This window comes from Podarcis gaigeae, assembly GCF_964106915.1.
Source record: "Podarcis gaigeae genome assembly, chromosome: 9".
NCBI classification, from domain to species: Eukaryota; Metazoa; Chordata; class Lepidosauria; order Squamata; family Lacertidae; genus Podarcis; species Podarcis gaigeae.
In genome coordinates, this window is record NC_139685.1 from 16,113,650 (window position 1) to 16,128,309 (window position 14,660).

Consider the following 14,660-nt stretch of genomic DNA (forward strand, 5'->3'; position numbering starts at 1 on the left):
AAGTTCCATCTCTTATGTGAAGGCTTTGACTTAACCTGTGCTACTCCTTTCCCAGTTGAAGAAAATGTCATGCCATACGTTTAAAGTGCTCTTATATCACTTTAATAGCCACAGAGAATCTTAGGAACTGGAGTTAGCTAAGAGGGCTTGGAATTGTACATCTGTAAGGTCAGGAGTCAACAGTTGGTTGACTCTTGAAGTGGTGTGAAAGTATGCTTTAAATGTATGCTCTGGATTTTACCCTGGTTGCATCCATCCCTTGCTTCCCTTGGTTGTTGTCTTACTTCAACCCTCCCATCAAACCGTAGATGGAAAGTAATCGGGACTAGTGACTCTCTTGCCTCCCCCCACCTTCTTCTGCAAAGTGCCATGTCCACGAAAAGAACAGTAATCCAATTGACTTCCCCCGTCCATTCTCCCTTTCCCCTTAAAACTGAGTTGCTCTCTGGTTCATATTATCTCTGGGCCATGTTTTGGATTGTTATTAGCAACTTGAGATGACCTGGGGGAATAGTATGCCTGCATATATATTTTTTTTCCCAAAACAAAAATATCTTCTCTCCACTGTAATCAAGTCAGTCAGCAGGTCAGCTTACATGGAAATAAAATGAAGAGATAAATGTAGCCGCAGCCGTGTCGGAGCACTAGAAATAGCCTGTGAGTCCTGACAATGTAAAGAGACTAACAAAGCTTCGTGGAATTTACTTGTTCCGAACTTTTTTTTTTTTTAATGTGAATTACGTAACAATGCTGAGAGTTTTCTTTTCCATGAATTAGCCAAGCATAAAAAGCAATTCATGGTCTTTCACCTTCTTTGGAAGTGTTATACCTCCAGTGGGATGTGATAATTTTCTGTTTGAGCAGCAGGAGCCACACCTCATTTCTTTCTCCATGGGGCTGGAGCACCACTGAGACCTTCCACCATATTCAAACTGATTTAATTAGAAATGGGAGGCATGTTGATAGTGATTCATTCAAAGCTCAGTAGCAAATCAACATTACGCCCTCTGAAAAGGAGGGGGCAAGATTGCCATTGCCTTTTTGCATCACACATCAGAAGGAGCATGGTCCAAACAATCTTAGACATACAAGTCCATTTCCAGCGGTAAAGGGACCCCTGACCATTAGGTCCAGTCATGACCAACTCTGGGGTTGCGGCGCTCATCTTGCTTTATTGGCCGAGGGAGCTGGCATACAGCTTCCAAGTCATGTGGTCAACATGACTAAGCCACTTCTGGCAAACCAGAGCAGTGCACGGAAATGCCGTTTACCTTCCCACCTATTTATCTACTTGCACTTTGACGTGCTTTCAAACTACTAGGTTGGCAGGAGCAGGGACCGAGCAACAGGGGCTCACCCCATCGTGGGGATTCGAACCGTCAATCTTCTGATCGGCAAAGCCTAGGCTCTGTGGTTTAACCCACAGTGCCACCCAGCATATTAAAAAACTTGACTGTTCTTTGGCTGCATAGAGTGCTATGCAATCTAAGTGTGTATAAAGCCCTAGATGACTTGGGACTAGGCAAGTCAGAGAATCCCTGAAAAAAATATTCATACATGTCATAAAATTCCTTTGCAAAGTGGTACAGTCAAACCTCATGTTGAAAGGCCGCTGGCAGTAAGTTCTACCTCTAATGTGGGTAGACATGTTTTATGAATGAGACCATGCTCAATATGACCTTTCTTTGTGTGCTTCCTTTCACGGGCCTGGATGGCAACTGTTGCACATCCTTAATAATGCTGTGGTTTTTGCACCCCAGTGAGATTTATGTGAATATACAATATATCTGCTCATCAAACTGAAATATACATCCCAAATACTACTATGCTGTGTGTGTGTGTGTGTGTGTGTGTGTGTGAACAATTGTTTAAAAATAAGCCAGGATCAGGAAACGATGCCAGAGAAACAGAGATGTAAAATATGTATGGAAGAATAATAGGTGTAAGTCCCACTGAACTCAGTGGGGCTTACACCTGAGTAGACATGGAATAGGATTGTGTTATATGTAAAGCGCTGATTTTTCTACATTAGGAACTAGAGTATACTAGTGTGCTATGAGAGGAGGCTGGCACATGTACAGTGGTGACCTTGGGTTACAAACACCTCGGGTTACAAACACCTTGGGTTACAGACTCCGCTAACCTGGAAGTAGTACCTTGGGTTAAGAACTTTATCTCAGGATGAGAACAGAAATCATGAGCTGGCGGCAGCAGGAGGCCCCATTAGATAAAGTGGTACCTCAGGTTAAGAACAGTTTCAGCTTAAGAACAGACCTCTGGAACGAATTAAGTTCGTAACCAGAGGTACCACTGTACTGAAAAATGTTAGTTATTATGTTGCTGCCTTCATCTCAAAGCAACATGCCCCTCAAACCCTAACACTGACCATCTTTTTGCTGATGTACAGTTCTGACATTCTGAGGAAGGGTTTGTTGCTTGCTTGTGTTGTGGGTTAAACCACAGAGCCTAGGACTTGCCGATAAGGAGGTCAGCAGTTCGAATCCCCGAGACGGGGTGAGCTCCCGTTGCTCAGACCCAGCTCCTGCCAACCTAGCAGTTCGAAAGCACTGTCAAAGTGCAAGTAGATAAATAAGTACCGCTCTGGCGGGAAGGTAAACGGCATTTCCGTGCGCTGCTCTGGTTTGCCAGAAGCAGCTTAGTCATGCTGGCCACATGACCTGGAAGCTGTACGTCTGCTCCCTTGGTCAGTAAAGCGAGATGAGCGCCGCTACCCCACAGTTGGCCATGACTGGACCTAATGGTCAGGGGTCCCTTTACCTTTACTGCTTGGTTTTACTTATATGCTGCTTTCCCACAATGAGCTGTGCCCCAAATGGCTTACAGCAAACATTCAAAATAGAGAAGGAAGGAAATAATGGCCTGCTGGGATTTTCTGATGCTAGAGCCAATGAGTGTGGAGGGAAATCCCTGAAACATCATTATTGGTCAGGCTGACAGGACTGAAGGAAGTATGAAACTTCAGAAGGCACTATTGATTTTGCTTTCTGAAGACCTCTTCATTATTCTGGAAGGTGATAAAAAACACACACCCATAACAAAAAAAAAATAATGATATTTTTTCAGGATACAGTGAGGTGTGTCCCCAATTTTAGTCATGGATAAAATGCCATCCGGAAAGTCTCTGAATAGAATGAGGCACATTCATGGGGGGGGGGGGGAATGGTCAACTCAATGGAATCTGCATTTTCATAAGCAGCATACTGTGATTATTTATCTATTTAACTTGTTAGCTGGTTAACACAAACTGAAAAAGTCTCTGAGTAACTTACAGAAATTGATGATGCTAGGGACAAACAGGAAGAGAAAAGTAGGACATAGAATCACACAATAGTAGGTGATGGCTTCATGGAGGGCTTGTTGTTTCTGTCTGTTAGTATGTTGTGTATTTTTGCTGGCTGGATCTGTTGGGAGTTGGTGTCCAATGACATATGGAGCTCCAGGGATTTCTCACCTCTGCTTTAGAAGCATCTAGTTGGCTCTTGCTGATAACAGAATGCAAGGCCACGTGGACCCTTGGCCTGAACCACTTCATAACATAAATTTCAGCCACCAATTTCATTCATGGCAGTTAACTTCTCATATGAGCAGTGAAATGTGTGTGAGGAAGTCAAGGGTTTCAGGCAGGGCAACACGCACTGCTCCTGAAAAATATGAATAAACCTTGTGCAAAATAATATCACTGTGGAAGAGGAAGAAAACGATCACTGGGTTCTTTCCCTCAGTTTCTCTTCAGCATCCACGAAATGCTGACAGGATTCATTGCCAGGATTCTCGCAACATCCCTACCCTTCCCATTTCCAGGAATGCCCTTGAGTGTCAGAGTTCACTGAATACACTTTTAACAGCGTCAGCTATTTGAATTTTGAAATAACACAAGTCTGTAATTATAAGAACCAATGGATGCTCAAGCAATGGAAGCGTGTGGTGTCGATTGTGGCGGCCGTAGTTTGAAGCCTTTATTAAGTCAGCTGGCAAAACATCCAATCTCTCAGCATTAAATTTTATGGCAAAGGAGTGGAGTGACTGAACTGTTTTCTTTTCTCTCCCCCCTTCTGTTATATATCGCTTGCATGGTCTAGTTCTCAAAACCACAGCCATTGATCTTTAAAACGTGTGTGTTTGTGTGTTAGTGTTACTGGTAGCCACACTATACTGTAACATTTATGGACTCTATAAAATCTTACATTGTTTTGGTCTTTCCTCAGAAGAGCTTTATGCCAGACAGCATGAAAGTTTCATGCTAAACTCGTCTGTGGCCAAAGTCATTCAGAAGAACTCTGCACCTGAGTTGATTTAATATAGGACAACCTGCAGCTTTACAGAGACCTTCCTCTGTAGCTGCCCTTTCAGGTAGAGACAGATGTGCAATTTTAAATTGTGGTAGGATTGAACACACACATCTTGCATTCCAAGGCATTTGTTTTCAGGACAGAGGAGGGATTCCAAAATGGCTCCTGTCACGGCATGCACAGTGACCCACCATAAGTTCATGATTCTCCCCAAGTATAACCCAGGTGCCAAAAATGCTGATTACCAGGTGTACTTCACCTAAGGTTGTAAGAAACTCACTTTTGGCTCACAGCATTCATTTTGGTCCCTAACAGAGGAGTCCTAATGCAGCAAAGGTTTGGGTGTCAGCCTCACAGGTGAAAATACGTGTCTAGGAATTCACCCACTCTCATTTCCTGGCAGCCATTGCAGCTCCCATGGGGATGCAGCTAAAAATGGTATCCCCCTGGTTATCATCATCACCAGGTATCTGAAGAAGTGTGCATGCACACTAAAGCTCATACCAATAACAAACTTAGTTGGTCCCTAAGGTGCTACTGGAAGGATTTTTTTGTTTGTTTGTTTCTTCCTCATAATGTTTAGAAATCCTCAATGACTTTGTGAGTTCCTCCATCTCAGTTACTGTCAGCCAACAAAGAGGAGCAGGGTTAGGGAAAGTTGCAATATGTTGACCATGAGTAATGATGGGGATTGTCTGAGGAGTTGCATATCTACTGGCAGTTGTCCCTGTGGCTGGTTTCATTGCATGCATGTTCATTACTTGACTCCAGTATCAAGTGATGACATGCCTGGGGGGGACGGGTCCTCACAGATCTAACCCCACACACTGAACTTTCATTCCCTCCCTCTCATCACTTTTAACATAGCGCTTTTCACACAAAGTTTGCACACTCAGCCACTAACTTTTGAGCGCTTAACACTCAAATGTACAGGAAACCCAAGTTCCCGCCAATTACCCTTGGCACATCCAACGCACACTCTGAGAACAGCTGGTGTATTCAGTAACTTCTAAAATGTCTGCAAGGTAGGGTACAGCCACCTTTACATGCCCCAGGGGCATTCAAAGCACTCAGCCTACCAGAAGTCCACTGAAGCTTCATAGTTATCATCACACCAGTTATGAAGTGTAGTTGATGAACCAGCATTTAGGTATGGGGGAGTCTACTGTGTTTTGCCTGATTTTTTTATTTTTATTTGCTTGGTTAAGAATGGCTTTCTCAGAGAGCCTACCTTTAGGCATAGGCAACCTTCGGCCCTCCAGATGTTTTGGACTACAATTCCCATCATCCCTGACCACTGGTCCTGTTAGCTAGGAAACATGGGAGTTGTAAGCCAAAACATCTGGAGGGCTGAAGGTTGCCTATGCCTAAAGGTAGGGTCTCCAAGAAAGCCATTCTTAACCAAGAAAAAAAGTCTGTAGGCCAAAACATCTGGAGGGCCGAAGGTTGCCTATGCCTGCTCTAAAATGTCTGCAGGTAGGGTACATACCCCAGGGACATTCAAAGCACTCAGACTACCAGAAGTCCATTGAAGCTTCATAGTTATCATGGCACCAGTTATGAAGTGTAGTTGTTGAACCAGCATTTAGGTATGGGGGAGTCTACTGTGTTTTGCCTGATGTTTTTTGTTTTGCTTGGTTAAGAATGGCTTTCTCAGAGACCCTACCTTTCAAGTGACATTCAGAATCTTTTCTTTTGCAGCCATTTCGTAGAGTGACGTTTTCAGTTGTGAGTCAGCCTCAGGACCCACATCAAGGGTCATTGCAGAGTTGCTATGACAGCGGTCTGGAGGAGTCAGAAACACCAAGCAGTAAGAGTTCTTCAGGGCCGCGGCTGGGTGCCCTTCCACTCCCAGAGGACAACTACGAAAGGACTACGCCGGATGGCAGTGTTGGTGAGGCAGAGCATATGGAAAATGGTAGGGGCATACACAACACCCCACACACATACTCGATTTACACTAGCGAGTCCAACATGAAGTAGATTTGTCAAGAGGTCAGAATCATCATCCTCATAATGCAAAGGTGATGAAACTTAAATTTAGGGCTGGATCCAGCCAAATTTTAGGCACTTTTAAGGCCCATTTCAATGGGATGATATGTAAACATCAGCACTGAACCTTTAATGGAAATAACTGGGATGTGAATGTGCTTAAGTTTTGATTGGATCATGCTCCTAATATTGACCCGACCAGGTTGATTAAGAGGGGGAGGGGAGAGAAACATGCAAATATAAAGCATATTTAAACAGTATTAATGACACAGTTAAATAAATACATCTAAAAATATCAGCACATAGCCGATGAAACCTATTTAAATTCTTATTTTTAAAAAATAATATGTAGACATAATTTCTTTTTAGTTGTGCGCCTTTTATTATTATCATCCAGGAGCTGTATATGTTCAGCATTAGCTAGTAGAAAATAGAAATTCAACTTTCCTTTTAGATTGTTGTCTCTTCCCTGCTTGCATGCACAGGGTTTTCAAAATAGAGTGTATGTTGCTTACTTCCTATATTCTGCTCATAGCAAGGGGCGGAGGTTGCAGCATCGGGAGGTGGGAATTGTAAGAAAGTCTGCGATACAAAGGAGTGTGTGTGTTTGTGTGTGTGGCCATATATTGTTGTCCACTATGGAAGGCAAAGTACCAAAAACATCAACTCTTCCATGGCAGACAATATTGAATCTTCGGCTCCATTTCTGTGCTTACTCACCGGTTAATAGCTGGTGGCTGGAGATAGCAATGAGAGCAACTTGCTTAGTCTCCCTTTTGTATCAGAATTTTTGATTTCCATTTTTTTCCATAATGGTATTCTGTAATCCCAAATTCCAACAGAGCGACAGATTATTAAAAGAAGAAAACGTTGTGTGGGTTTATTGTTACCAAGGGTACAAAAAAAAATTCAATGTGTTTGCAGCAATGTATTTAGTTTCCACACTACTAAATGACTTCAGTATTTCCCCCCAGAATGTTTCATTATTGGTGTGTAGTATGAAGAAAATAGCAATATAATAGCAGCAGTTCCCAGTTATTTTTTTTCAGTGTGTCTTGAATAGGTCTTAACAATCCATTGCCCCACGCTTTTATTTGCCTAGATCTGAAATCTTTTGAAGTCAATCATATTGATTTCATAGTTCTACCCACAGAGTAGGTTATTGAATACCATACAAGCTAATGGTACCATGTGAAACAATGCATGTCTAGATGACATTTGTATAGATGTAAGAGCATGAGTGGAATGGTGTATCGGACTTGTTTGGAACCATATATAGAGTCACTGATTCCGTCAAAGTATTTGTTTTACTTTCCTTTGGAGATTTTATATCAGCAAATAATTAATTGTTCTCATGGTTTTGTTTCCCTTAAAATAGAAATATCAAGACAACAAAAGCAGAACATTTTCTGTGATTCGGGGGGAGGTTTTTTCCATTATACTTCTGAAAAAAGTATAATAATAATATATATAAGTATAAGCATTAGGGACACCACATAACTTTGCAGGTTCTGATTGTGCCATTTGTTTTACAAAGAGTCGAGCCTCGAGGTGCCATTTTTTCCAAGGATGGAACAAAGATGATTTTGTTGTGGTTCTATAGAGAAACAGCCATGTTTAAAGTCCTCCCATTAAACTGAAAATTAAATTGATACATGTTGTATTTCATGAACATTTGTTGCAGTTACCTTTTCACCGCACAAATATGGAGGAAATCAGAAGCGAAAAAATTGGTTTATACCAAGTAGCACCATTGGAACATACAGCCCATTGAGGTCAACGTTGACTCACAGTGGCTTGCCAGAATTTTAGTGAGGGAACATTTCCAGCCATATCTGAAGATGCCAGGAACTGAACCTGGGATTGTCTGCATTTAAAGAAATATGTTTCCACTGAGCTGTGCCCCTTCCCCAAGATCCTCTTCTTCTTTCTTTTTATCTCTCATAGCTTTTCTCTTCTTTTTTTAAGTAAGAGTTTAGTGCATTTGGCTGTAGTCTGGTCTTGACCTTTCTTCTGACAGGTCACCATATAATCAGAATCAGAAGAAACTTTATTTGCATCAGCCACTAGCTATGGCAATAAAATAAAATGTACTGAAGATAGAGGTAAAAGCTTAACTATAGAAAATACATTTTGGGGGTTTACATCAATAATCAAATAATAGATTTTATTCTAATTGCCCCCGCAAAAACCCTTGCAGTTTTTGCTGTTGCTTGATCATCTTGTTCTGCTAAAAGAAATGACATAGTAGCAATGGTTGAGTGACCTAGCATGGACAATAATAGAAGGGTAATGACCTCACTCCTCAAATCTTTATAAAGAGTGCAAGCCAGAAGCACATGAGCCACTGCCCTCTCCACAGGGACAAAACCATTTTTCCAGTAGAGTTTTTTGAAATCGACCCTCAAGTACAGCCAAAGGCAGCATATTCAATCTTGTGAAAGGGAAAGCGCGTCTGCATTTTGGAATTGTTAAATTTTGCAAATTGGGTGCCAGAGTGTCAAAATGACTAGGTGGAAAACAATCATACCATGGACAAAATTTCTTTGGTCTGACATGAGACAAGTAATGCAGTAGTCACAAAGGCCAGAGACCAGTGATGTGATTCTGAATGAGAGGGAATTCAGATACTGGATCAGGCAGGCAGGAACTGATGGCCAGAACAGAAGATGTAGTCACAGAGCAGCTGGAAGCCAGATATGGGTCTAGTGTCATGTGATGTGATCAGTTGCTCAGTTTTATTGACTGGCATAAAGCAAAGGTCTGCATAAGGCCTGGTGCCTCTCCATTGGTTTGGGAGATCAGCATCTTCAAGCTGTGGTTATCAGCACTCAGCCTAGAAGCAGTGGCGGAGATTCATGCTCCGTAGGGTCATGGCGCCCAGTGCAGGCGGGGGGCAGCTGCGATGGCACCCCACCGGGATCTTGCTGCTGGGGGCAGTGCGCTCCCCCCACCTCTTCCTCTGCCAGTGCCTAAATTAGGTGTCGTTATCTATAGAATCTGGCTGATGGCTTAGAATGCTGGTGGCCCAGGAGTTAAGGGACCAAAGGCTGGTCACTGGAGGCCTTGGCTTGACACTTCCTTTCTGTGTCTTATACTTATTGCATGCTCAGATGGAAATATATCCTGCTGAACTCCTTGAGAGTTACTTCTGGTAAGTGCACACAGAATTGCAGCCTTAATGGTTGCAACAGTGGTCACTCAGTGTGTAGAACTAGTGAACTAGACACAGATATACAGATCTCAATGCTCCGAAATGCATGGAAGCTTCGTTGATTCCTGCTCTCCTTAGATGTTACCAGCAGTAGAGCTTGTGACGGCACCTGGCTAGTTTTTAAGGCTTTGGGCTATGAGATTAATTGGTTTGCAAAGTCATTGTTGCAAAGTTTAATGTTAAACCCAAACCAAGCAAAGAGGTAGTGCTAGAACTATTGCTTCAAGACATTATTATTATTATTATTATTATTATTATTATTATTTACACAAAGAGCAGTGGTTAGAGAAATAATAATAATTGTTGAAAATAATAGTAGTGCAGCAGAAATGCTACATCAGGCTCTGGCTTTTATACCTGAAGGAAGGGGTATTTTAAAGGCTGGGAGTATACCAGTATCCACAATTTTATGCTCTCCCAGCATGAAAATGGCACATTTGTCCCAAACTGACAGTAGGGTTATAAATGCTGTTGTTGGTCCACAGAAAGGCAGCAACAGGATATGCAAGCTGTTTTGCTGTTAAAATAATTGCAGATGAAGAAAAGAGCAACAATGATTTAGATCTGCGTTATATTGGTTAGATCCGTTTTTGAGCGAGGAACATAATATGCAGAGTATAATTGCAATTAAGTTCACTGAAGATAATGATGATTATAATACACATGGTAAAAGGGAGTGGGGAAATGGGGCTGGTCTGAGCATAGTTGCAAACCTGGCAATTGGCTAGAATGCAAAAATCCCAGAGAACCTATCCCAGCTATTGAAAATGTACTGGAGAGAAAGAGAGCCAACCTCTGTGCATTAGTAGTTAGAGGCAGTCTAGGAGCTGACCAGTTGTGTGATCAACCTCAGTTGCTAAAGAATCTTCTGTTATACACCGGTGGCCCAGGCCATAGAAAGGTAGCATGAAGATATTCCAAACAAAATTAGCTTGATGTCTAATTGAGCCTCCACTTCAGCACTTTCTGGATGAAAGCATTATATATATATATATATATATATATATATATATATATATATATATATGCTTGCCATCAGTACTCAAATACATCTTTTCTTTCTTATGGTTTGACTCTTTGTTTCAAATTGCTAGGCAATGAATAAATTAATATGTATCAGCTTTCCATTTTGGTAAACAGCTCGAGGTACATGTTTATGTATTTCATTTGCGTCACTGCAGAGGCCGTTTTGTTTCATTTTTATTTTTAACAGAAGCAATATTCATGTAGGAAAATGCCATGTGTGAAATGGCATAAAGTGTTTGGATTAGGAGGGTTTAAAAAAATTAATAAAATAAATAAATCTCACAATTCAACAAGTCTTTTCCACCCATGCAATCAATATGTATCCACATAACAATGCACACCCAAGCCCCGTTCATCTTGCTGGATGCTTTCCTTAATGGAGATGGAGACACATCTCCTCATTGGGATCACTAGTGATGCACAGCTGAAGTGAGGGCAAGAGGAGCTTCCCTGTAGGTATGAAAGATTAACTTGAGCCCTCCAGAAAGTGGGTGACATTGTGATGAAAACTATGCCATACCAAACGGTTCTTCTGCTGTCACTGTCTAGACTTGACTTTTCAGTAGCGGCATGTCATCTGCCTCCAGTAATTCTTGTTGGCACTCGCCTGTAGGTAATGACAGAACAAGAGGCAATGCACTTTTGCTAGTCTGTAAATGTTACATTTGACATTTGAGGGAGGTCCCCCCCCCCAATTTCCCCCCACGCTTCAATTCCAGCTTTTAACCCTGCCCCACCAGCTTCTGGAGTAGATCTGTACTGCATAGTTTCATCTCTTGTATTTAATGGATTATTCTGACATCAAAAGCATGGGATCTGAAACTTGTCAGCCATTCATTTGTCCCATTTAATTGGAACCTAGGTGATCTGTAGCTGCTCTGGGGTAGCATCTTGCATGACTCGCTTTTAATCAGGGACTGCACTGAATGTTTCATTCCCTACCTTCTCCCCCATGGGATCTATCTTTCTTTTCTTTTTCTTTTTGTAAGAAACCCTGTCTGCACTTCTAATAGTTATGACTCCAGATATTCACAGCTTTCCTTCAACCACTGTTCCATGGCTTTTTCTTAATGATTGATATGGATGCATTTAAACTAGATTTTAGATCATTTCCCATGCAATAAGCTAAAGCTGTCTCATTCCCCCATTGCATTTTCAGTGCAAGCTGTGCATAAGATTGAAAATGAGGTCCTTTTTCCATGTCAGTAAGGGGAGGTCCTTGCGCTCCTTAAATTGGCGATGTCATTATCACAAGGCTGGTTCAGAGTGTACTCACCAGATGCATTTGATGAGGACTCCAATGTCCAGACCCACTAAACACTTGCAAGAAAACACAATTGGATGTTAAGCTGGGCCATTGAAGTGGAAGTTGCCATGAACACCAAAAATCACAACATCTAGAAAAATTCAGATTTTTAAAGGTGTTTTTTTTCTTCAAATTTTTGCATGCATGCTACATTAGAGACTTGAGCCAACAAAGAAACCGATTGTAGGTTTATGGCACTTTTTTGAAGTGCGTGGGAACTTCACAAGAGCTCTGCTGTGCTCAGGCTCAACTCCCATTCTTTCAAAGGTGCTTGTGCATGAGAACATCTTGCTAGATTGTATCCATTGCTTCTGTATAACTTCAGAAACATCACAGCTAGGGAGCAGGGGAAAATGAATCATCTCTTCTCAATCTGACCAGACCTGGCTATTCCCAAATTTTGAAGATTTAATAGTAACTTCTTCATATCTCTCCTATCCTCTGATGTGTTCCTGCCTTCTATATAGGAATCTCATGCTATATATTCAGCAGAATCAAGTGGCTCAGCCATCTTGGGACTGCACAGAATACATGTGGAATAATACTCCTTACTTTCACACACATCTAAGAAAAACCTTCCTGCACAAAGAACACTTTAGGAAGGAGGCTTGCTTAGAATATTTCTCCTCTAGCTTTCCATGGGTCTTCAAGTAATGAAGTCCAATGTTTATTTCACAATGGTAAAGTCCCAGGACACCTGTACAATGTGAATCTTCTGAATGCACAAATCCCTTGCTTGTTTGGTCTTGTTCAATGAGTGCACCTAAGATTAGCCATTACTTTTAACATGAACATATGCACTTTGAAGCATTACCATATGCATGAGGAAGAAGACGTTTAAATTATGTGTAGTGATACCTGTCCCATGATACTACACTTACTGTTCCTTTAAACTGTCCAACACCATCGGGTAAATATTAGTTATATCACACAATAGGAGTCGTAGGGCGACATCTCCATCTAAAATTAGTCATGAACATACCCTCTAATATTTCTCTGATGAATCTTGTGATGTCCTGTTCAGTAACACAGCAAGAACAATTTTATTATTGACACCTCGCCCATCTGACTGGGTTGCTCCAGCCACTCTGGGCTGGTCCAACATATATAAAAAACATAAAAAACCATTAAACATAAAAAAATTCAACTGCCTTCTAAAGGTTTTATAGTTACTTATCTCCTTTACTCCAGGGTAGCATAACGCCATACCCTCCAACATTTTTCCAATGACAATCGGGACGTCCTACGGAAAAGCGGCACATTCTGGGGTTAAATCAGAAACCAGGACAGCTTCTGTAAATCTGGGACTGTCCCTGGAAAATAGGGTCTGTATTCAGACCAAAGCCTTTAATAAAATGCCAATGGTATTAAAATGTATTAAGTCCTCTTGTGTGTTTATGTACGTATCTTTGTTATTAGTGTTAAGCTTCCACCTTGAGGTATAGGAATTTGGGTATCTGGGACAAGGAGGTTATGTGCAGAATGAGCATGAGAGCATACAGTGTGAAGTGATACAGTTTTTCTACTGTTTTAGAGGTGTTTCTGCCCCTTTAAAATTCTGAAGATCTTAAATCTGCCTTTTTAAGCCTCTGCATCCTACTAGCTGTGGCATGCCAAACAACTACTTTTACAAGCTTGCTAATGCTGCCTGTAGCAGGACTTGTAGATCTTGTTGTGACTCATGTTATAGTTACATTGGAGTGTAAATTCCAGCACAGCAGTTCAGAGTACAGATGGGAAATGTGCCTTCTTATAATTGTTGTACTAATTATGACTAGTCAAGACTGAGGCCCCACTTTGTTAGGTGTTATGAAAACTTAACCAAACACCAGATTTGCACATCTAAGTTGTTTTATTTTTGGAAAATGCTTGGTGGTGACACGTGCTGTATAATTTTTGCCCCTTTTCTTTTCGTCTTAGAAATGATCCCTTAAAAATAGCCTAGTTATTCTGAGGGGGCTAGTTTTTGTGACTATGCTTGGTTTGGTAGGATTTAATTTCTAAACCATCTAGGGACTCCACTAGCTGAGATTTTATCTGCAAAAGAATAGCATAAGGATTGCTGGGCTGAATCAAATGAGAATACCAGCATTCAGTGTCCAGACAGATGACTTCAGAAGTTCACAACAAGGCATGAAGATGAAAATCAAAGGGAGCTGATAATCGGAAGTAGTTGATAATCAGAGATATACTACCTTTGAAGTTGGATGTTCAATTTAGCTATTGGATAGATTTGTCCTCCTTAAAATTTGGCTTTCCTAATTGCCCATTGAGGTTATGTTGAAGGAAGAAAAAATGAAATACAAACAGAAGAACTGGATAACAAAAGGGAGATTGTATCACTAGGCAGATAGCAAATGACAGTTCTCTCCCAAAGTCTGGACAAGACAACTTTGTTGCCTCCCCATAAGAGTACTGCTGAAGCCAATTGCTTTCACAGTCACCGAGAGGTGAGACTCAAATATACTTAAATTATCTCAAAGGTGTCCAACTTGTGACTAGTGCCGCAGTGACTAGAGTCAGCAAGCTACTCCTCTGCAGCTTGTTACAATTTGTATTGTATTGTTACAATTTGTATTTCCACTTGTGCCTTGATTTCAGAGCCTCTTGTATGCTTCAAGAAGCATATTAGGACACTTATGCATACTAGGCTGCCCCTTGCCTTCCCTGGAATGGAATAGTTGCAAACATTCAGGGAGATGATGTGGGTGTTTCTTGGATCTGCACAATGGAGCAAAACTGCTGGGTGGGTCTGCACACTGTTTAGGTTGTTGTAACTCCTGCACAAATACCTTTTGATTGCTATTTGTGT

General features: G+C 41.4%; 1 protein-coding gene across 4 annotated transcripts in view; it reads left to right on the forward strand.

The window, feature by feature from the left end:
• PCDH7 (protocadherin 7) overlaps positions 1–14,660 on the forward strand; it is a 400,066-nt gene that overhangs the window by 175,833 nt on the left and 209,573 nt on the right. The window contains exon 2 of one of the 4 annotated variants that reach the window (XM_083754847.1): positions 6,012–6,228. The exons of 1 other annotated variant lie outside the window; for it this stretch is intronic. In XM_083754847.1, the coding sequence (XP_083610973.1) occupies positions 6,012–6,228 (217 nt within the window). The remainder of the gene's footprint in view (positions 1–6,011; positions 6,229–14,660) is intronic. 2 more of the 4 variants (XM_083754848.1, XM_083754849.1) reach the window with 2 other exon arrangements.